General features: G+C 51.9%; 1 protein-coding gene across 1 annotated transcript in view; it reads right to left on the reverse strand.

The window, feature by feature from the left end:
- Positions 1–25,058, reverse strand: part of LOC137300046 (corticotropin-releasing factor receptor 1-like) — a 266,363-nt gene that overhangs the window by 50,583 nt on the left and 190,722 nt on the right. Inside the window, exons 7-10 of the mRNA XM_067969147.1 lie at positions 19,797–19,857; positions 17,933–18,005; positions 14,064–14,149; positions 7,467–7,602 (exon numbers count right to left, since the gene is read on the reverse strand). Coding sequence (XP_067825248.1) covers positions 7,467–7,602; positions 14,064–14,149; positions 17,933–18,005; positions 19,797–19,857 — 356 coding nt within the window. The remainder of the gene's footprint in view (positions 1–7,466; positions 7,603–14,063; positions 14,150–17,932; positions 18,006–19,796; positions 19,858–25,058) is intronic.

The following is a 25,058-nucleotide window of genomic DNA, read 5'->3' on the forward strand; positions in this document are numbered from 1 at the left end:
GGGGAGGGGGGCAGTGATCGGGAGGGGGAGGGGAGGGGGGCAGTGATTAGGAGGGGGAGGGGAAGGGGAGGGGGGCAGTGATCGGGAGGGGGAGGGGAGGGGGGCAGTGATTAGGAGGGGGAGGGGAAGGGGAGGGGTCAGTGATCGGGAGGGGGAGGGGAGGGGGGCAGTGATCGGGAGGGGGAGGGGAGCGGGGCAGTGATCGGGAGGGGATGGGGAGGGGAGGGGGAGGGGTTACATTGAGTTACATTGAAACTACAGCACAGAAACAGGCCATTCGGCCCAACTGGTGTTTACGCTCCACACGAGGCTCCTCCCCCCCTCTCCATCTCACCCTATCAGCATATCCTTCTATTCCTTTCTCCCTCATGTGTTTATCGAGCTTCCCCTTAAATACATCGATGCTATTCACCTCAACTGCTCCTTGGGAATGGTTTATCGAGGGGGTGGGAGGGCAATTCCTGACGGGTTCCCGGATGTCCTTATGATTTTGACTTAAGGACGTCATTTATTTTTTTTGATGGTTTCTCGCCCACCAGGCGGCCTGATTGACAGGCTGCTCTCAGTCAGACAGGAGAAGAGGAAGGACAAGGATGTGAAAAGGTGTGTTAGATGGTGGGAGGGGGTCATGGATGGGGTGGGGGGGTCATCGGGAGGCTCAGTCATCGGGGTCATTGGGGGGGGACTGGGGGTCACCAGGAGGGGGGGGTCAGAGATCGTGAGGGGGGTCAGAGATTGGAGATAGTGGGGGGGGGGTGGGTCGGAAATCGTGGTGGGGGGGGTCGGAGATCGTGGGGGGGGTCGGAGATCGTGGGGGGGTGTCGGAGATCGTGTGGGGGGGGTCGGAGATCGTGGGGGGGGGTCGGAGATCGTGGGGGGGGGGTCGGAGATCGTGGGGGGGGGGTCGGAGATCGTGGGGGGAGGTCGGAGATCGTGGGGGGGGGGTCGGAGATCGTGGGGGGAGGTCGGAGATCGTGGGGGGGGGGGGGTCGGAGATCGTGGGGGGGGGATGGAGATCGTGGGGGGGGTCGGAGATGGTGGGGGGTGGTCGGAGATGGTGAGGGGGGTGTCAGAGATCGTGGGGGGGGTCGGAGATCGTGGGGGGAGGTCGGAGATCGTGGGGGGAGGTCGGAGATCGTGGGGGGGGGGTGTTCGGAGATGATGGGGGGGTGTCAGAGATCGTGGGGGGGGTGTCAGAGATCGTGGGGGGGGGTCGGAGATCGTGGGGGGAGGTCGGAGATCGTGGGGGGGGGTCGGAGATGGTGAGGGGGTGTCAGAGATCGTGGGGGGGGTCGGAGATCGTGGGGGGAGGTCGGAGATCGTGGGGGGTGTTCGGAGATGGTGGGGGGGGGTGGTTGCTGCAGGTGGGCCTAGGGAAGCACTCCTGCTCCTCTGGGCCCACAAGCTGTGCTATAAAGGCACTTTACCTGCTGTTTCGGGCCTTCTCACCTCCTCTCACACGACATGAAGGAGACGGCCCGGGAACCCCGGCCTCCGGGGGTTAAAAGCAAAAAAGCTTGAGAGCTTTTACTGACCGACCCACCTCCTGAGAGCGGGTTGGTCACCCGCCCCTCGTCCCACCTCCGTTAAAACCGAATGTGGGCGGGTTTCAGATTTTTACTATTTTTACTGCCCCCTCCTGCCCACAACCCACCCGTTTTTCCCATTTAAAATCATGCCCCTTGTGGGAGCGAGTTCCACATTCTCACCACTCTCTGGGTAAAGAAGTTTCTCCTGAATTCCCTATTGAATTTATTAGTGACTCTCTTATATTTATGGCACCGAGTTTTGGCCTCCCCCACAAGTGAGCACATCTTCTCTATGTCTACCCTATCAAACCCTTTCATAATCTTAAAGACCTCAATCAGATCATCTCTCAGTCTTCTCTTTTCCAGAGAAAAGAGCCCCCAGTCTGTTCAATCTTTCCCAATAAGAATATCCTCAGTTCTGGTATCATCCTTGTAAATTTTTTTTGCACGTTCTCCAGTGCCTCTATATCCCTTTTATAATAGGGAGACCAGAGCTGTGCACGGTATTCCATGTATGGTCTAACTAAGGTTCTATACAAGTTTATCATAACTTCTCTGCTTTTCAATTCTGTCCCTCTAGAAATGACCCCCAGTGCTTTGTTTGCCTTTTTTTGGCCTGATCAACCTGTGTTGCTACTTTTAGTGATTTGTGTTTCTGGACCCCGAGATCCCTTTGCTCCTTTACCCCATTTAGACTCTTACTATCCAATCAGTATGTGACCTCCTTATTCTTCCTACCAAAATGCACCACCTCACACTTGAAATTCATTTGCCAATTATACGCCCATTCTGCAAGTTTATTAAAATCTTCTTACATTTTGATGCAGTCCTCCTCTGTATTAACCACACTCCGCAAATTTTGAAATTGTACTTCTGATTCCCAAGTCCAAATCGTTTATGTAAATGGTGAACAACAGTGATCTCAGCACCGATCCCTGTGGAACACCACTTTAAATAAATACCTTTAACCCCTACTCTCTGTTTTCTGTTTTGTAGCCAGCTTGCTATCCATTCTGCCACCTGTCCCCTGACTCCACATGCTCTGACCTTAGTCATGAGTCTACAATGTAGTGCCTTATCGAAGGTCTTTAGAAAATCCAAATATATTACATCTACTACATTACCCTCGTCTACTTTTTCTGTTATTCCTTCAAAGAATTCAATAAGATTGGTCAAGCATAACTTTCCCTTGTGAAATCTGTGCTGACTATTCTTTATTATATTTTCAGTTTCTAGATGTTTTTCTATTCTATCTTTGAGTAAAGATTCCATTATCTTTCCTATCACCGATGTTAAGCTAATTGGTCTAGAGTTCCCTGGACTTGTTCTATCTCCCTTTTTAAATATCGGAATCACATTAACTGTCCGCCAGTCCTCTGACACTATTCCCTTTTCTAATGAATTTTTATATATGTAATAGTGCCTCTGGTTTCACTTCCCTAACTTTTGGGTGAGGGGGCAGTGTTTCTGTGTGTCCTGTATGATTAGTGTCCAGCTCTGTGTGTCCTGTATGTAAATGGTGTGTCCTGTATTTAAATGGTGTGTTCTGTATGTAAATGGTGTGTCCTGTACATAAATGGTGTGTCCTGTATTTAAATCGTGTGTCCTGTATGTAAATGGTGTGTCCTGTACGTAGTGTGTCCTGTATGTAAATGGTGTGTCCTGTACGTAGTGTGTCCTGTATGTAAATGGTGTGTCCTGTACGTAAATGGTGTGTCCTGTATTTAAATGGTGTGTCCCGCATGTAAATGGTGTGTCCTGTATTTAAATGGTGTGTCCTGTATTTAAATGGTGTGTCCTGTATTTAAATGGTGTGTCCTGTATTCAAATGGTGTGTCCTGTATTTAAATGGTGTGTCCTGTATTTAAATGGTGTGTCCTGTACGTAAATGGTGTGTCCTGTACGTAAATGGTGTGTCCTGTATTTAAATGGTGTGTCCTGTATTCAAATGGTGTGTCCTGTATTTAAATGGTGTGTCCTGTACGTAAATGGTGTGTCCTGTATTTAAATGGTGTGTCCTGTATTCAAATGGTGTGTCCTGTATTTAAATGGTGTGTCCTGTATTCAAATGGTGTGTCCTGTATTTAAATGGTGTGTCCTGTACGTAAATGGTGTGTCCTGTATTTAAATGGTGTGTCCTGTATTTAAATGGTGTGTCCTGTATTCAAATAGTGTGTCCTGTATTTAAATGGTGTGTCCCGTACGTAAATGGTGTGTCCTGTATTTAAATGGTGTGTCCTGTATTTAAATGGTGTGTCCTGTATGTAAATGGTGTGTCCGGTATGTAAATGGTGTGTCCCGTATGTAAATGGTGTGTCCTGTATATAAATGGTGTGTCCTGTATTTAAATGGTGTGTCCTGTATTCAAATAGTGTGTCCTGTATTTAAATGGTGTGTCCCGTACGTAAATGGTGTGTCCTGTATTTAAATGGTGTGTCCTGTATGTAAATGGTGTGTCCTGTATGTAAATGGTGTGTCCTGTATTTAAATGGTGTGTCCTGTATTTCAATGGTGTGTCCTGTATGTAAATGGTGTGTCCTGTATGTAAATGGTGTGTCCTGTATTTCAATGGTGTGTCCTGTATGTAAATGGTGTGTCCTGTATGTAAATGGTGTGTCCTGTATGTAAATGGTGTGTCCTGTATGTAAATGGTGTGTCCTGTATGTAAATGGTGTGTCCCGTATGTAAATGGTGTGTCCTGTATGTAAATGGTGTGTCCTGTATGTAAATGGTGTGTCCTGTATGTAAATGGTGTGTCCTGTATGTAAATGGTGTGTCCTGTATGTAAATGGTGTGTCCCGTATTTAAATGGTGTGTCCTGTATTTAAATGGTGTGTCCCGTATGTAAATGGTGTGTCCTGTATGTAAATGGTGTGTCCTGTATTTAAATGGTGTGTCCTGTATGTAAATGGTGTGTCCCGTATGTAAATGGTGTGTCCTGTATTTAAATGGTGTGTCCTGTATTTAAATGGTGTGTCCTGTATGTAAATGGTGTGTCCCGTATTTAAATGGTGTGTCCTGTATGTAAATGGTGTGTCCTGTATATAAATGGTGTGTCCTGTATGTAAATGGTGTGTCCTGTATTTAAATGGTGTGTCCCGTATGTAAATGGTGTGTCCCGTATTTAAATGGTGTGTCCTGTATGTAAATGGTGTGTCCTGTATGTAAATGGTGTGTCCCGTATTTAAATGGTGTGTCCTGTATATAAATGGTGTGTCCTGTATGTAAATGGTGTGTCCTGTATTTAAATGGTGTGTCCCGTATGTAAATGGTGTGTCCTGTATTTAAATGGTGTGTCCTGTATTTAAATGGTGTGTCCTGTATGTAAATGGTGTGTCCCGTATTTAAATGGTGTGTCCCGTATGTAAATGGTGTGTCCTGTATATAAATGGTGTGTCCTGTATGTAAATGGTGTGTCCTGTATTTAAATGGTGTGTCCCGTATGTAAATGGTGTGTCCCGTATGTAAATGGTGTGTCCTGTATGTAAATGGTGTGTCCTGTATTTAAATGGTGTGTCCCATATGTAAATGGTGTGTCCTGTATTTAAATGGTGTGTCCCCTATGTAAATGGTGTGTCCTGTATGTAAATGGTGTGTCCCGTATGTAAATGGTGTGTCCTGTATTTAAATGGTGTGTCCTGTATTTAAATGGTGTGACCCGTATTTAAATGGTGTGTCCTGTATGTAAATGGTGTGTCCCATATGTAAATGGTGTGTCCTGTATATAAATGGTGTGTCCTGTATGTAAATGGTGTGTCCTGTATTTAAATGGTGTGTCCCGTATGTAAATGGTGTGTCCCATATGTAAATGGTGTGTCCTGTATGTAAATGGTGTGTCCCGTGCATAAATGGTGTGTCCTGTATGTAAATGGTGTGTCCTTAAAGTGTATAATTTATGTATGACTGGTGTAAGGTACGGCTAAGGAGGCCTGTGACTGGTGAGGAGCAGTGTCGCCAACTCGAGGGAAAAACCTACTTGACCTCGTCCTCACCAATCTACCTGTCGCAAATGCATCTGTCCATGACAGTATTGGTAGGAGTGACCACCGCACAGTCCTCGTGGAGACGAAGTCCCGTCTTCACACTGAGGACAACATCCAACGTGTTGCGTGGCACTACCACCGTGCTAAATGGGATAGATTCAGAACAGATCTAGCAGCTCAAAACTGGGCATCCATGAGGTGCTGTGGGCCAGCAGCAGCAGCAGAATTGTATTCCAGCACAATCTGTAACCTCATGGCCCGGCATATTCCTCACTCTACCATTACCAACAAGCCAGGGGATCAACCCTGGTTCAATGAGGAGTGTAGAAGAGCATGCCAGGAGCAGCACCAGGCGTACCTAAAAACGAGGTGCCAACCTGGTGAAGCTACGACTCAGGACTACATGCATGCTAAACAGCGGAAGCAACATGCTATAGACAGAGCTAAGCGATTCCACAACCAACGGATCAGAGCAAAGCTCTGCAGTCCTGCCACATCCAGAGTGACTGCCCTTGACATCAAGGCAGCATTTGACCGAGTGTGGCACCAAGGAGCCCGAGTAAAATTGAAGTCAATGGGAATCAGGGAGAAAACTCTCCAGTGGCTGGAGTCATACCTGGCACAAAGGAAGATGATCGTGATTGTTGGAGGCCAATCATCTCAGCCCCAGGACATTGCTGCAGGAGTTCCTCAGGGCAGTGTCCTCGGCCCAACCATTTTCAGCTGCTTCATCAATAACCTTCCCTCCATCATTAGGTCAGAAATGGGGATGTTCGCTGATGATTGCACAGTGTTCAGTTCCATTCGCAACCCCTCAGATAATGAAGCAGTCCGTGCCCGCATGCAGCAAGACCTGGACAACATCCAGGCTTGGACTAATAAGTGGCAAGTAACATTCGCGCCAGACAAGTGTCAGGCAATGACCATCTCCAACAAGAGAGAGTCTAACCACCTCCCCTTGACATTCAACAGCATTACCATCGCCGAATCCCCCACCATCAACATCCTGGGGGTCACCCAGAAACTTAACTGGACCAGCCATATAAAAACTGTGGCTGCAAGAGCAGGTCAGAGGCTGGGTATTCTATGGCGAGTGACTCACCTCCTGACTTCCCAAAGCCTTTCCACCATCTACAAGGCACAAGTCAGGAGTGTGATGGAATACTCTCCACTTGCCTGGATGAGTGCAGCTCCAACAACACTCAAGAAACTCGACACCATCCAGGACAAAGCAGCCCGCTTGATGGGCACCCCATCCACCACCCTAAACATTCACTCCCTTCACCACCAGCGCACTGTGGCTGCAGTGTGTACCATCCACAGGATGCACTGCAGCAACTCGCCAAGGCTTCTTCGACAGCACCTCCCAAACCCGCGACCTCTACCACCTAGAAGGACAAGAGCAGCAGGCACATGGGAACACCACCACCTGCACGTTCCCCTCCAAGTCACACACCATCCCGACTTGGAAATATATCGCCGTTCCTTCATCGTCCCTGGGTCAAAATCCTGGAACTCCCTTCCCAACAGCACTGTGGGAGAACCTTCATTACATGGACTGCAGCGGTTCAAGAAGGCGGCTCACCACCACTTTCTCAAGGGCAATTAGGGATGGGCAATAAATGCCGGCCTCGCCAGCGACGCCCACATCCCATGAACGAATAAAAAAAGAAGCCAAAGGGAAACACGGGACTGGATCAGCAAAGGTTAAATGGGAAAGTGTGGGAGCCCAGTCGGGCTAGGGTCTGTCCAGTACCGGGCTCTGTGGTCTCTGGGTACCTGGTTCCAATATCTGGCTCCTCACCGCTGGGAAGATCCCACTGGATCCCATTAACCTACTGTTGGATGTCCAGACACCAATTAATAGTCAGGATGCACTGTGACATTAGTCTGAGTATAGACACAGTGGTGCACGGAGAGAGAGGCATGACTGACCGCCATCTCGGTTACCTACCTGAAAGGACTGAAGAAATGAATTGAAGTAGATGAAGACGATCTGGGAGACATCGTCCTCCCCGGGATTGATGAAGAAGAGCATGTAGGTGATCCCGAGCAAAGGCAAGAGGACCAGGGTAGCTTTCACCGCCTTCCTGTGGAGGAGAGAGCAATCAGGCAATGGTCCCATCAGAGTCAGCAGACTATTGGACATCACCGGGGCTTGGTTGGCAGTGAGACTCGGAGTCACCAGACAGGCCCTGGGGATTCCCACATACTGAGCTCCCTGGTCCCACCGGGCCCAGGGACGTGGCCGGAGGCCCCTACCCGCTGAACACTATCATGGCAACACCAACACACTCAGACGGAAAGGGGAGAAAACGGAGGGAAAAATTCAAGTGGCCATCATATAAAAAGTAGAAAAATATTTGCAGTAAGTTTAATAATGTACAGAATGACCAGTCCTGGAGAAGGTGCAAAAACCTTCACTTCTTCATATCGTCTTATTTATTGGTTTTGGTTTCCCTACACCGACACCGACACCGAATCACACTGACACCGACACACCATCACACCGACACACCGACACACCGACACACCGACACACCGACACACCATCACACCGACACACCGACACTGACACACCGACACACCATCACACCGACACACTGACACTGACACACTGACACACCATCACACCGACACACTGACACTGACACACCGACACACCATCACACCGACACACTGACACTGACACACCATCACACTGACACACCAACACACTGACACTGACACACTGACACACCATCACACCGACACACCGACACACCATCACAACATCACACCATCACACCGACACACCGACACACCATCACACCGACACACCATCACACCGACACACCATCACACCGACACACCGACACCCCATCACACCGAAACACCATCACACCGACACACCATCACACCGACACACCGACACACCATCACAACATCACACCATCACACCGACACACCGACACACCATCACACCGACACACCATCACACCGACACACCGACACCCCATCACACCGAAACACCATCACACCGACACACCATCACACCGACACACTGACACTGACACACCGACACCCCATCACACCGACACACTGACACTGACACACCATCACACCATCACACCGACACACCATCACACCATCAAACCGACACACCGACACACCATCACACCGACACCCCATCACACCGACACCCCATCACACCGACACACCATCACACCGACACACTGACACTGACACACCATCACACCGACACACCGACACCGACACACCATCACACCATCACACCATCACACCATCACACCGACACACCATCACACCGACACACTGACACTGACACACCGACACCCCATCACACCGACACACCATCACACCATCACACCGACACACCATCACACCGACACACCATCACACCGACACACCATCACACCGACACACTGACACTGACACACCGACACCCCATCACACCGACACACCATCACACCATCACACCGACACACCATCACACCGACACCCCATCACACCGACACACCATCACACCGACACACCATCACACCGACACACCATCACACCGACACACCATCACACCATCACACCATCACACCGACACACCATCACACCGACACACCATCACACCGACACACCGACACACCATCACACCGACACACCATCACACCGACACACCATCACACCGACACACCATCACACCGACACACCATCACACCGACACACCATCACACCGACACACCATCACACCATCACACCGACACACCATCACACCGACACACCATCACACCGACACACTGACACTGACACACCGACACCCCATCACACCGACACACCATCACACCGACACACCATCACACCGACACACCATCACACCATCACACCGACACACCATCACACCGACACACCATCACACCGACACACTGACACTGACACACCGACACCCCATCACACCGACACACCATCACACCGACACACCATCACACCGACACACCGACACACCATCACACCGACACACCATCACACCGACACACCATCACACCGACACACCTTCACACCGACACACCATCACACCGACACACCATCACACCGACACACCATCACACCATCACACCGACACACCATCACACCGACACACCATCACACCGACACACCGACACACCATCACACCATCACACCGACACACCATCACACCGACACACCATCACACCGACACACCATCACACTGACACACCGACACACCATCACACCGACACACAATCACACCATCACACCGACACACCATCACACCGACACACCATCACACCGACACACCGACACACCATCACACCGACACACAATCACAACGACACACCATCACACCGACACACCATCACACCGACACACCATCACACCGACACACCGACACACCATCACACCGACACACAATCACACCGACACACCATCACACCGACACACCGACACACCATCACACCATCACACCATCACACCGACACACCATCACACCGACACACCATCACACCGACACACCATCACACCGACACACCATCACACCGACACACCATCACACCGACACACCGACACACCATCACACCATCACACCGACACACCATCACACCGACACACCATCACACCGACACACCATCACACCGACACACCGACACACCATCACACCGACACACCATCACACCGACACACCATCACACCGACACACCATCACACCGACACACCGACACACCATCACACCGACACACAATCACAACGACACACCATCACACCGACACACCATCACACCGACACACCATCACACCGACACACCATCACACCGACACACAATCACACCGACACACCATCACACCGACACACCGACACACCATCACACCATCACACCATCACACCGACACACCATCACACCGACACACCATCACACCGACACACTGACACTGACACACCGACACACCGACACACTGACACTGACACACCGACACCCCATCACACCGACACACTGACACTGACACTGACACACCATCACACCGACACACAATCACACCAACACACCATCACACCGACACACAATCACAACGACACACCATCACACCGACACACCATCACACCGACACACCATCACACCGACACACCGACACACCATCACACCGACACACTGACACTGACACACCGACACACCGACACACCGACACACTGACACTGACACACCGACACCCCATCACACCGACACACTGACACTGACACACCATCACACCGACACACAATCACACCAACACACCATCACACCGACACACAATCACAACGACACACCATCACACCGACACACCATCACACCGACACACCATCACACCAACACACCATCACACCGACACACCATCACACCAACACACCATCACACCGACACACAATCACAACGACACACCATCACACCGACACACCGACACACCATCACACCATCACACCATCACACCGACACACTGACACACTGACACACCATCACACCAACACACCATCACACTGACACACCATCACACCATCACACTGACACACCATCACACCAACACACCATCACACCGACACACTGACACACCGACACACCATCACACTGACACACCGACACACCATCACACCATCACACCGACACACTGACACACCATCACACCAACACACCATCACACTGACACACCGACACACCATCACACCATCACACCGACACACTGACACACCATCACACCAACACACCATCACACCGACACACTGACACACTGACACACCATCACACCGACACACAATCACACCGACACACCATCACACCGACACACCATCACACCGACACACTGACACACCATCACACCAACACACCATCACACCGACACACTGACACACCGACACACCATCACACCATCACACAATCACACCGACACACCATCACACCAACACACCATTACACCGACACACCATCACACCATTACACCGACACACCATCACACCGACACACCATTACACCGACACACCATCACACCGACACACCATCACACCGACACACCATCACACCGACACACCATTACACCGACACACCATCACACTGACACACCATCACACCATCACACTGACACACCATCACACCATTACACTGACACACCATCACACCGACACCGAAATACACCGACACCAACACACACACTGACACCGACACACCATGACACTGACACTCTCAATGACACACTGGGGCAAATTTTAACGGGGAGCCGGGAAGCGGGCGGGGTGAGGGGGGGACGTTCGGATTTCTGGACGGGAATCCCGGATGTACGGGTTTCCCGGACATCCTTACGATTTTGACGTAAAGACGTCTATCAATCTTTTTCAGTAGGTTTCCCGCCCGACAGCCAGTCAGATTGATAGACTGCTCATCAGTTGGACAGGAGAGCAGCCAGGGAGCAGAAGCCAGCAGGGGGTCAGAGATCGTGGGGGGGGGTCGGTAATTGTGGTGGGGGGAGGGTTGGACATGGGGGGAGAGGGGTCGATTGAACACGTGTGTGGGATCGCGGCAGGCAGGCTCGTTGGGCCTGGGGGAAACACTCCTGCTCCTCCGGGCCCCCAAGCTGTGCAATAAAGGCACTCACCTCCTGATCCCCTTCTCGCCTCCTCCCACGTGGAGTGAAGCAGGAGGCCCAGGAATCCCGGCCCCCGGGAGTTAAAACAAAAAACCTATTAAAATTGAGGCTTGCAGCCTCCTTAAAAGATATCAGTGACCGACCCGCCTCCCGAGAGTGGGTTGGTCGCCCGCCCCTCGAGCCGCCTCCATTAAAACCGGAAGTGGGCGGGTTGGGGTCGAGTTTTACTTTTTTACAATTTTTACCATCACACCGACCCCCAACCCACCCGGTCATGGGGTTAAAATTTACCCCACTGATACTGACACAGACCGTTTCCCGTATCCCTGTACTGTTTCCCTGTACTGTTTCCCTGTACTATTTCCCGTTTCCCTGTACCGTTTCCCTGTACCATTTCCCTGTACCGTTTCCCGTTTCCCTGTACTGTTTCCCTGTACCGTTTCCCGTTTCCCTGTACCGTTTCCCGTTTCCCTGTACCGTTTCCCGTTTCCCTGTACTGTTTCCCTGTACCGTTTCCCGTTTCCCTGTACCGTTTCCCGTTTCCCTGTACCATTTCCCTGTACTGTTTCCTGTTTCCCTGTACCATTTCCCTGTACCGTTTCCCGTTTCCCTGTACCGTTTCCCTGTACCTTTCCCCGTTTCCCTGTACCGTTTCCTGTTTCCCTGTACCGTTTCCCGTTTCCCTGTACCGTTTCCCTGTACCGTTTCCCGTTTCCCTGCACAGTTTCCCGTTTCCCTGTACCGTTTCCCGTTTCCCTGCACAGTTTCCCGTTTACCTGTACCGTTTCCCGTTTCCCTGTACCGTTTCCCGTTTCCCTGCACAGTTTCCCGTTTACCTGTACTGTTTCCCGTTTCCCTGTACCGTTTCCCGTTTCCCTGTACCGTTTCCCGTTTACCTATACCGTTTCCTGTTTCCCTGTACCGTTTCCCGTTTACCTGCACCGTTTCCCGTTTCCCTGTACCGTTTCCCGTTTACCTGTACCGTTTCCCGTTTACCTGTACCGTTTCCCTGTACCGTTTACCTGTACCGTTTCCTGTTTCCCTGTACCGTTTCCCGTTTCCCGTTTCCCTGTACCGTTTACCTGTACCGTTTACCTGTACCGTTTCCCGTTTCCCTGTACCGTTTCCCGTTTCTCTGTACCGTTTCCCGTTTCCCTGCACCGTTTCCCGTTTACCTGCACCGTTTCCCGTTTCCCTGTACCGTTTCCCGTTTCCCTGTACCGTTTCCCTGTACCGTTTCCCGTTTCCCTGCACCGTTTCCCTGTACCGTTTCCCGTTTCCCTGTACCGTTTCCCGTTTCCCTGTACCGTTTCCCTGTACCGTTTACCTGTACCGTTTCCCGTTTCCCTGCACCGTTTCCCGTTTACCTGCACCGTTTCCCGTTTCCCTGTACCGTTTCCCGTTTCCCTGTACCGTTTCCCTGTACCGTTTACCTGTACCGTTTCCCGTTTCCCTGTACCGTTTCCCGTTTCCCTGCACCGTTTCCCGTTTACCTGCACCGTTTCCCATTTCCCTGTACCGTTTCCCGTTTCCCTGTACCGTTTCCCTGTACCGTTTCCCGTTTCCCTGTACCGTTTCCCTGTACCGTTTCCCGTTTACCTGTACCGTTTACCTGTACCGTTTCCCGTTTCCCTGTACCGTTTCCCGTTTCCCTGTACCGTTTCCCGTTTCCCTGTACCGTTTCCCTGTACCGTTTCCCGTTTACCTGTACCGTTTCCCGTTTACCTGTACCGTTTCCCTGTACCGTTTCCCGTTTACCTGTACCGTTTCCCTGTACCGTTTCCCGTTTCCCTGTACCGTTTCCCGTTTCCCTGTACCGTTTCCCTGTACCGTTTCCCGTTTCCCTGTACCGTTTCCCGTTTCCCTGTACCGTTTCCCGTTTCCCTGTACCGTTTTCCTGTACCGTTTCCCGTTTCCCTGTACCATTTCCCGTTTACCTGTACTGCATGGTTTCGGAGGTAGTGGACGCTCGCAGTTTTGTCATCAGGATCCTCACAATGTTGAAAAGAGAGATGAAGTTAATCTGAAAGGGAAACAGGAACAAGGGCCCTTTAATTATGGTAATCAGAGGCACTTTCACAGGAAGTCACAAGACCCAACTATGACACAGAACTGGGGCAACCCTCTGGGCGCTCCAGTTTCATAAAATATATTCGATATAAAATCTCACACCTGCTGCAGATATTTGGAGGGTTCAGTGGCAGTGAATTACGGCCAATCCCAGCTGGCTTTGTGCTCACGCTGTGTGATGTGACTGACGTGGTCAGATGTTGACTGACGGCTCCAGATGTACAAACTGTTCCCAGGCACAGGTTCCCCGATAGGTCAAAGGCCTGGCAGGACTGACAGGATCCACGTCCAACCAGACCGTGGGCATCACACTGAACGACTCTGAACACTGAAAGCAGCGTAATATACAGCTAAAGGACATTTTATATAGTCAAGGACGAGTTGCAGTGTGATCTGTATAATTGGCTTACTTGTGTTTCTCAGGCTGGTGCTGGGAGAGGCTGTTACTGAACTCTGAGGAGATGAAACTCATTGCACCTTAAGCCCTGATAATGGTGTCTTTACTGGACATCCACTCAGCCAGTGAGCCTGTTTCCGATGGTAACTGCTATTTATATATATTTTGTTCAAAAAATGGTGATTGGTCAGAATGATTGAAAGAGAATAATCTCATCCCAGAGTCTGACTAACACTGAGCCGAGAGCAATTATCTCAACCCATCACTTGTTGAGATAGTCTTTTGCTCTAAGCTGCTACTCTCTAGATGAGGGAATTAGTGAGGTTTTCAGCTGTGGTGTCTACAGGATTATCTGTAAAGACTTTCCATCCACAACCCTCCATGCTGCTTAACGGAGGGTTCATGGACTCTCCCCACATCTCCTGAGTCACCCTGGTGAAGTCCATCAGCTGAGTGTCCCAGGGAGTCACAGGAGTCACTCGGAGGGGGGGCATTCTGGACTCAAATCCCTGCTCAGATCAGAACTACAAACTCCAGACACAGGCACACTCGAAGAAATCCCTGCAGCGGTGATACCCACAGATAGTGTCGGAGTTACCCATCGGGCTTTTGGTGTCAGTTTATGATGTTGTATTTAACTGGTGTCCACCTGTCCTCCATTTCACAGCCCGAATAATAAATATTCTGCTAACAACCGACATAAAGTGTGGCATTTGTTAAAAAGCACTAAACTCCGAGCTCAGTGCAGGTGAAGGAATGAGGGATGTGTCTCTAATATCCTCATCGAGGGGAGCAGGAGAATGTGGATATTGAGGGAATAGTCGCAATGCATCAGGTGTCGGTCTCTGTCCCAGCAGTTCAGTAATTGCTGACTTCACCATCAGTGTCACCCTCCCCGGCTTAAATATACCGGCTGGGACCACCCACTCACCCTCACTGGCAGGGGTGGCAGTGAGAGACCCCCCCCCCCGTGGACAGTGAGAGACCTCCCCCCAACCCAGGACAGTGAGGAACTCCCCCCCCCCGTGGGCAGTGAGGGATCTCCCCCCACCCCGCCCGGGGACAGTGAGAGACCCTCTGACTCCAATGTAATCAATCCTGCTGGTCTGCCCCCCGAGGGGGTGGGCACTGCCTGGGGAAGCTCCGAGACTCTGTGTTACCTGAACCTAGGGATGGACGGACATGTGACCCGTGCGTCACCGTGGCACGAGCAGAAATGAACCCCGTCAGATGTCGTATTTCCCTCAGTCACGTGGCGTTGGGTCACAGCCGCCCATTTCTCTGTTTATCTGAAATGTTATCAACACTTTGAGAATCTTTGTGACTGTGGTCAGTCCTCTCAACAACAACTAAATTGAACCGAAAGCTGCCGGCGTCTGATCAAAGCAAGGGCCAAATCAGAGAGACTGGGTAATTAGACTCATCAATCCCCTCAACCTCAGGGTTGAAATCCTGCCTTTACTACCTCGTCTATCAAAGCCCCCCCACTTCATTGTCCCTGGAACAGAGTGGTCAGTGCAGAGCTCAGGTACAGCACGGGTTAGATACAGAGTCAAGCTCACTCTACACTGTCCCATCAAACACTCCCGGGGCAGGTACAGCACGGGTTAGATACAGAGTAAAGCTCCCTCTACACTGTCCCATCATATACTCCCAGGGCAGGTACAGCACAGGTTAGATACAGAGTCAAGCTCCCTCTACACTGTCCCATCAAACACTCCCCGGGCAGGTACAGCACGGGTTAGATACAGAGTAAAGCTCCCTCTACACTGTCCCATCAAACACTCCCAGGGCAGGTACAGCACGGGTTAGATACAGAGTAAAGCTCCCTCTACACTGTCCCATCAAACACTCCCAGGGCAGGTACAGCACGGGTTAGATACAGAGTAAAGCTCCCTCTACACTGTCCCATCAAACACTCCCAGGGCAGGTACAGCACGGGTTAGATACAGAGTAAAGCTCCCTCTACACTGTCCCATCAAACACTCCCAGGGCAGGTACAGCATGGGTTAGATACAGAGTAAAGCTCCCTCTACACTGTCCCATCAAACACTCCCAGGGCAGGTACAGCACGGGTTAGATACAGAGTAAAGCTCCCTCTACACTGTCCCATCAAACACTCCCAGGGCAGGTACAGCATGGGTTAGATACAGAGTAAAGCTCCCTCTACACTGTCCCATCAAATACTCCCAGGGCAGGTACAGGGTTAGATACAGAGTCAAGCTCCCTCTACACTGTCCCATCAAATACTCCCAGGGCAGGTACAGCACGGGTTAGATACAGAGTAAAGCTCCCTCTACACTGTCCCATCAAACACTCCCCGGGCAGGTACAGCACGGGTTAGATACAGAGTAAAGCTCCCTCTACACTGTCCCATCAAACACTCCCAGGGCAGGTACAGCATGGGTTCGATACAGAGTAAAGCTCCCTCTACACTGTCCCATCAAACACTCCCAGGGCAGGTACAGGGTCAGATACAGAGTAAAGCTCCCTCTACACTGTCCCATCAAACACTCCCAGGGCAGGTACAGCACGGGTTAGATACAGAGTAAAGCTCCCTCTACACTGTCCCATCAAACACTCCCAGGGCAGGTACAGCATGGGTTAGATACAGAGTGAAGCTCCCTCTACACTGTCCCATCAAACACTCCCAGGGCAGGTACAGGGTTAGATACAGAGTAAAGCTCCCTCTACACTGTCCCATCAAACACTCCCAGGGCAGGTACAGCACGGGTTAGATACAGAGTAAAGCTCCCTATACACTGTTCCATCAAACACTCCCAGGGCAGGTACAGCACGGGTTAGATACAGAGTAAAGCTCCCTCTACACTGTCCCATCAAACACTCCCAGGGCAGGTACAGCACGGGTTAGATACAGAGTAAAGCTCCCTCTACACTGTCCCATCAAACACTCCCAGGGCAGGTACAGCATGGGTTAGATACAGAGTAAAGCTCCCTCTACACTGTCCCATCAAACACTCCCAGGGCAGGTACAGCACGGGTTAGATACAGAGTAAAGCTCCCTCTACACTGTCCCATCAAACACTCCCAGGGCAGGTACAGGGGGTTAGATACAGAGTAAAGCTCCCTCTACACTGTCCCATCAAACACTCCCAGGGCAGGTACAGGGTTAGATACAGAGTAAAGCTCTGTTGTATGATTGATACACTGGTTGTCCTCTGGTCTCTGAGTGAGATTGCCAATGTTTTCCAATTTTAGGATGAGTTTTACTCTTGACTAAAACTGTCCAAATTAGTTTAATGTTGACATGGACTGGGTGGATTGAAGGGCCTGTTTCCATGCTGTCACTGTGATTTATCTCTGTGTATCTACACTTACCAGTAACACCAGGATCACTGGGCCTTGGTAGATGTAATCAATGTACTTTCCCGATCCCTTACCAAACCAGCACCTACAATCAAACAAAGAAATGATAAGTTGACAGAAGTGAATGAAACCTTTCAGCCATCCAGTGTCTGACCTGCTCAACTTTAACCTTTACCCAAATGACTTACTTGTTCACCTTTGACCTTCACCCCATTGACTGACCTGCTCACCTTTAACCTTCATCCCTCTGACTGACCTGCTCACCTTCAACCTTTACCCCACTGACTGGCCTCTAACTAACCCAGTGAGGGCCCTCAATTTAGTCATAGAGTCATAGAGTTATACAGCACGGATAGAGGCCCTTCGGCCCATCGTGTCCGCGCCGGCCATCAGCCCTGTCTACTCTAATCCCATATTCCAGCATTTGGTCCGTAGCCTTGTATGCTATGGCATTTCAAGTGCTCATCCAAATGCTTCTTGAATGTTGTGAGGGTTCCTGCCTCCACAACCCTTTCAGACAGTGAGTTCCAGACTCCAACCACCCTCTGGGTGAAAAAGTTCTTTCTCAAATCCCCTCTAAACCTCCCGCCTTTTACCTTGAATCTATGTCCCCTTGTTATAGAACCCTCAACGAAGGGAAAAAGCTCCTTAGTATCCATCCTATCTGTGCCCCTCATAATTTTGTACACCTCAATCATGTCCCCCCTCAGCCTCCTCTGCTCCAAGGAAAACAAACCCAATCTTCCCAGTCTCTCTTCATAGCTGAAGCGCTCCAGCCCTGGTAACATCCTGGTGAATCTCCTCTGCACCCTCTCCAAAGCGATCACATCCTTCCTGTAGTGTGGCGACCAGAACTGCACACAGTACTCCAGCTGTGGCCTAACCAGTGTTTTATACAGCTCCATCATAACCTCCTTGCTCTTATATTCTATGCCTCGGCTAATAAAGGCAAGTATCCCATATGCCTTCTTTACCACCTTATCTACCTGTTCCGCCGCCTTCAGGGATCTGTGAACTTGCACACCAAGATCCCTCTGACCCTCTGTCTTGCCTAGGGTCCTCCCATTCATTGTGTATTCCCTTGCCTTGTTAGTCCCTCCAAAGTGCATCACCTCGCACTTTTCCGGGTTAAATTCCATTTGCCACTGTTCCGCCCATCTGACCAACCCATCTATATCGTCCTGCAGACTGAGGCTATCCTCCTCGCTATTTACCACCCTACCAATCTTTGTATCATCAGCGAACTTACTGATCATACCTTTTACATTCATATCCAAGTCATTAATGTAGACCACAAACAGCAAGGGACCCAGCACCGATCCCTGTGGTACCCCACTGGCCACAGGCTTCCAGTCACAAAAACAACCTTCGACCATCACCCTCTGCCTTCTGCCACTAAGCCAGTTTTGTATCCAAAGTGCCAAGGCACCCTGGATTCCATGGGCTCGTACCTTCTTGACCAGTCTCCTGTGGGGGACTTTATCGAAGGCCTTACTGAAATCCATGTATACCACATCCACTGCGTTACCCTCATCCACACGCCTAGTCACCCCCTCAAAAAATTCAATCAAATTAGTCAGACATGATCTTCCCTTGACAAAGCCATGTTGACTATCCCTGATTAATCCTTGCTTCTCCAAGTGGAGACTAATTTTGTCCTTCAGAATTTTTTCCAATAATTTTCCTACCACTGATGTTAGGCTCACTGGCCTGTAGTTCCCTGGTTTTTCCCTACTCCCCTTCTTGAATAATGGTAACTTTGATATTTTGAAATCCACAATGCCGACTGCTTGGTGCTGCTTGTGGAAAGTGCAGATGATGAAAGGACATCACAAAACCACAGCAAAAAGTGAATCAAATGTCGAAAGGCACTTACTGCTCATTTTCATAGTACAGTTTCCCGATAGACCATGCCACGATGATGGGGAATGGGATACCTGCCAAAATAGATCACAAAGTCACACTCACTCCCTCGATATCATCTTCTTTACTTCAATCATTGGCTCTTCGGGTGTGTGCAATGCTGATAAAACCGCATTTATTACCCATGCCTAGTTGCCCTGACAACTGAGTGGCTCGCTGGGCCACTCCAGAGGGCATTAAGGGTGCTGTGGGACTGGAGTCACACTGGGGGAGGGTCTACGGTTGCCAAATCTGATTGGGCGGATTCCTGGAGGTTTCACCATGTGACCTCCCGCCTCGAACGGCCCCTCCCTCACACTCCCACCATTGGTCAATCCTCTGGGAGCATTGTCTTCCCAAGGCCAATTGGAAACCAGACTCTTTGTTACCCAATTGGATTAATCTTGACTGTTAGTCAAACAGCGTTTTTTCCCCATCTCCAATAATTTTACAACTAATAAATGAAAATGTCCAAAGAAAATGAAAAAAACCCCACAATTTTCTTCAACTTCTCCGGGTGTCGTTCGCAGCAACTTCCTGAAGGTTCCTGGAGACTCCAGGTCAATCCTGGAGGGTTGGCGACCCCTATAGGGGGTCCCTGATGGACAGCGATGAACCAGATTGGCGTTTATGACAAATTGGCAGCTTCTGGTGGTTATTTTCCTGGAGCCAGTCCAGAAACTCACAGATTTACTGAACTCAGTTCCGTAGCTGCCTATGGTGGGAATTAAACTTACTTTGTCTGGGTTGCTAGTCCTCTACCATAACCAGTACACCAGTAGCTTCCCAGTGCACCAGTAGCTTCCCAGTGCACCAGTAGCTTCCCAGTGCACCAGTAGCTTCCCAGTGCACCAGTAGCTTCCCAGCACATCAGTAGCTTCCCAGTACACCAGTGCACCAGTAGCTTCCCAGTGCACCAGTAGCTTCCCAGTGCACCAGTAGCTTCCCAGTGCACCAGTAGCTTCCCAATGCACCAGTAGCTTCCCAGTGCACCAGTAGCTTCCCAGCACACATGTATCTGCTGATTCACTGCTTATTAAAGGTCTGGCCCAGAAATTCCAGGGCAGGTCTTTCAGGGGCAGATTTGGAGTGGGGTTGAACTTCAGCCCACCTGATGGATGTGCCCCTTAACCCCTCCCATATCTTGGGGTCAGGGGTGTCAGCATATTGTGGCACAAGCCTCAGGTGGAGGAGGGGCTGTTTCTCCGTGCCTCCCTCCTGCAGTCCTGTTGGCATCTCCGACAGAATCTATCGCTCGCTGATTGATCAATTTTGGGCGACCGGCCTTTTAAATGTTAAATGCTTTGTAACATAGCAGACCGGAGACACACAGCAACCGCAGCAGCTGCACTGCTCCTGCGTACATGGCAGGAGTTTGTGGAATGAGGTCTTTGCCTCATTTACACGGTATCATTCCACGTCTGCCCACAGGCCAATGCCAAGCCGGCCTCGTAATTCCACGGGCTGCGATCTCAGTATTAATGCTGGGACCACACGCCCTGGTGTCCTCCAGCACTGGCTCCGTGGATGTGTGTAGGGCTGCAGGGAGGCACTGAAATAGAATGGGCCCTGGGGAAGGAAGGATCTATCCCAAGCTGCCAGGAAGCCCGGCCTCTGACTGGTGGGTGATGGCCTCCTTACCCCAGAAACCTTCCAATTCGGCCCACAAAGCCCCAACCTTCAGTTAACCTTCTGGGGCCCACGTGCTTCCCTGGCCTGAACTCCCGCTGGGCAGAGTGGCTGCCATTTGAACACTGGGCTTCTGACAGAAGGAAACTGCTAGCCCAGGAGTCACAAGCCCTGGAGTCACAGAAGGCCGCAAACATCTCCCAGAATGTCCTGACATAACTCAGCACATTAAAACTTCAATAAATAATTATTTACTGAATGGGGCAGATGAGGAGAATTTTTTTTTACGGAGCGAGTTGTTCTGATCTGGAATGCGTTGCCTGAAAGTTGGTGAAAGCAGATTCAATAATAACTTTCAAAAGGGAATTGGATAAATATTTGAAAAGAGGAAATTTACAGGACTATGGGGAAAGAGCAGGGGAGTGGGACTAATTGGATAGCTCGTTCAAAGAGCCGGCACAGGCACGATGGGCCGAATGGCCTCCTCCTGTGCTGTAAGAGTCTATGATTCTAAAGCGGCTGAAAGATCTTTTGACTATTGTTCTCTGTGAGCATCAGAGTCACCAAATGTCCTTGGGGTGGGTGAGGCATCTCCTTTTAATTTTCTCCTTTCTGGTGTCTTAGAGTCTCCACCATCTCCCACCATCCCCCACCATCTCCCACCATCTCCCACATCCCCACCATCTCCCACCATCTCCCACCATCCCCACCATCCCCACCATCCCCCACCATCCCCACCATCCCACCATCTCCCACCATCCCCCACCATCCCCCACCATCCCCCACCATCTCCCACCATCCCCCACCATCCCCCACCATCACCTACCATCCCCCCACCATCACCCCACCATCCCCCACCATCCCCACCATCCACCATCCCACCATCCCCCACCATCCCCACCATCCCCACCATCACCTACCATCCCCCACCATCTCCCACCATCCACCATCCCCACCATCTCCCACCATCCCCCACCATCTCCCCACCATCCCCCACCATCTCCCAACCATCCCCCACCATCTCCCACCATCCCCATCCCCACCATCACCCACCATCCCCCACCATCCCCCACCATCTCCCACATCCCCACCATCCCCCACCATCCCCCACCATCACCACCAACCATCCCCACCATCTCCCACCATCCCCACCATCACCCCTACCATCCCCACCATCCCAACCATCCCCCACCATCCCACCCTCATCACCCACCATCCCACCACCATCACCACCATCCCCCACCATCCCCCACCATCCCCATCCCACCATCACCCACCATCTCCCACCATCCCCCACCATCTCCCACCATCCCCCACCATCCCCCACCATCTCCCACCACCATCTCCCACCATCCCACCACCACCCAACCATCCCCACCATCCCCCACCCACCATCACCCACCATCACCAACATCTCCCACCATCTCCCACCATCACCAACCTCCCACCATCACCTACCATCCCCCACCATCTCCCACCATCCACCCACCATCACCCCACCATCTCCCCCACCCCACACCATCACCCACCATCTCCCCACCATCTCCCACCATCACCCCCATCCACACCAACCTCCACCCCACCCATCACCCACCATCACCCACCATCCCCCACCATCTCCCCACCACACCCCACCACCTCTCCCACCATCTCCCACCATCTCCCACCATCCCCCACCATCTCCCACCATCACCCCACCATCCCCACCACCCCCACCATCCCCCACCATCACCCACCATCACCCCCACCACACCTCCATCCCCCCCATCCCACCATCCCCACCATCCCACCATCCCCACCATCCCCACCACCCCACCCCCCATCTCCCACCATCCCACCATCTCCACCATCCCCCACCATCACCTACCAACTCCCACCATCCCCCACCATCCCCCACCATCTCCCACCATCCCACCCCCCCACCATCACCCACCACCCCCATCTCCCACCATCTCCCACCATCTCCCACCATCCCCCCACCATCCAACCATCCCCCACCATCACCCACCATCCCAACTCCCACCATCCCCACCATCTCCCACCATCCTCCCACCATCCACCCCCACATCTCCCCACCATCCCCCACCATCACCCCACCATCACCCACCATCCCCACCATCCCACCAGCTCCACCATCACCCCACCATCCCCACCATCCCCACCATCCCCCACCATCACCACCATCCCCACCATCACCATCTCCCACCATCTCCACCATCCCCCACCATCCCCCACCATCTCCCACCATCTCCCACCATCCCCACCATCACCCACCATCTCCCACCATCTCCCACCATCCCACCATCCCCACCATCCCACCAACTCACCATCCCCACCATCACCTCACCATCTCCCACCATCTCCCACCATCTCCCCACCATCCCCCACCATCACCTACCATCCCCCACCATCTCCCACCATCCCCCACCATCACCTACCATCTCCCACCATCTCCCACCATCTCCCACCATCTCCCACCATCCCCCCCACCTACCACTCCCACCATCTCCCACCATCTCCCACCATCTCCCACCATCTCCCACCATCACCTACCATCCCCCACCATCTCCCACCATCCCCCACCATCACCCTACCATCCCCCACCATCTCCCACCATCCCCCACCATCACCTACCATCTCCCACCATCTCCCACCATCTCCCACCATCACCTACCATCCCCCCACCATCTCCCACCATCCCCCACCATCACCTACCATCCCCCACCATCTCCCACCATCTCCCACCATCCCCCACCATCACCTACCATCTCCCACCATCTCCCACCATCTCCCACCATCACCTACCATCTCCCACCATCTCCCACCATCTCCCACCATCTCCCACCATCCCCCACCATCACCTACCATCTCCCACCATCTCCCACCATCTCCCACCATCTCCCACCATCTCCCACCATCACCTACCATCCCCCACCATCTCCCACCATCCCCCACCATCACCTACCATCCCCCACCATCTCCCACCATCTCCCACCATCCCCCACCATCACCTACCATCTCCCACCATCTCCCACCATCTCCCACCATCACCTACCATCCCCCACCATCTCCCACCATCTCCCACCATCTCCCACCATCTCCACCATCCCCCACCATCACCTACCATCTCCCACCATCTCCCACCATCTCCCACCATCTCCCACCATCTCCCACCATCACCTACCATCCCCCACCATCTCCCACCATCCCCCACCATCACCTACCATCCCCCACCATCTCCCACCATCTCCCACCATCCCCCACCATCACCTACCATCTCCCACCATCTCCCACCATCTCCCACCATCACCTACCATCTCCCACCATCTCCCACCATCTCCCACCATCTCCCACCATCCCCCACCATCACCTACCATCTCCCACCATCTCCCACCATCTCCCACCATCTCCCACCATCTCCCACCATCACCTACCATCCCCCACCATCTCCCACCATCCCCCACCATCACCTACCATCCCCCACCATCTCCCACCATCTCCCACCATCCCCCACCATCACCTACCATCTCCCACCATCTCCCACCATCTCCCACCATCACCTACCATCCCCCACCATCTCCCACCATCTCCCACCATCTCCCACCAT

Source organism: Heptranchias perlo, chromosome 30 (genome assembly GCF_035084215.1).
Source record: "Heptranchias perlo isolate sHepPer1 chromosome 30, sHepPer1.hap1, whole genome shotgun sequence".
NCBI lineage: Eukaryota > Metazoa > Chordata > Chondrichthyes > Hexanchiformes > Hexanchidae > Heptranchias > Heptranchias perlo.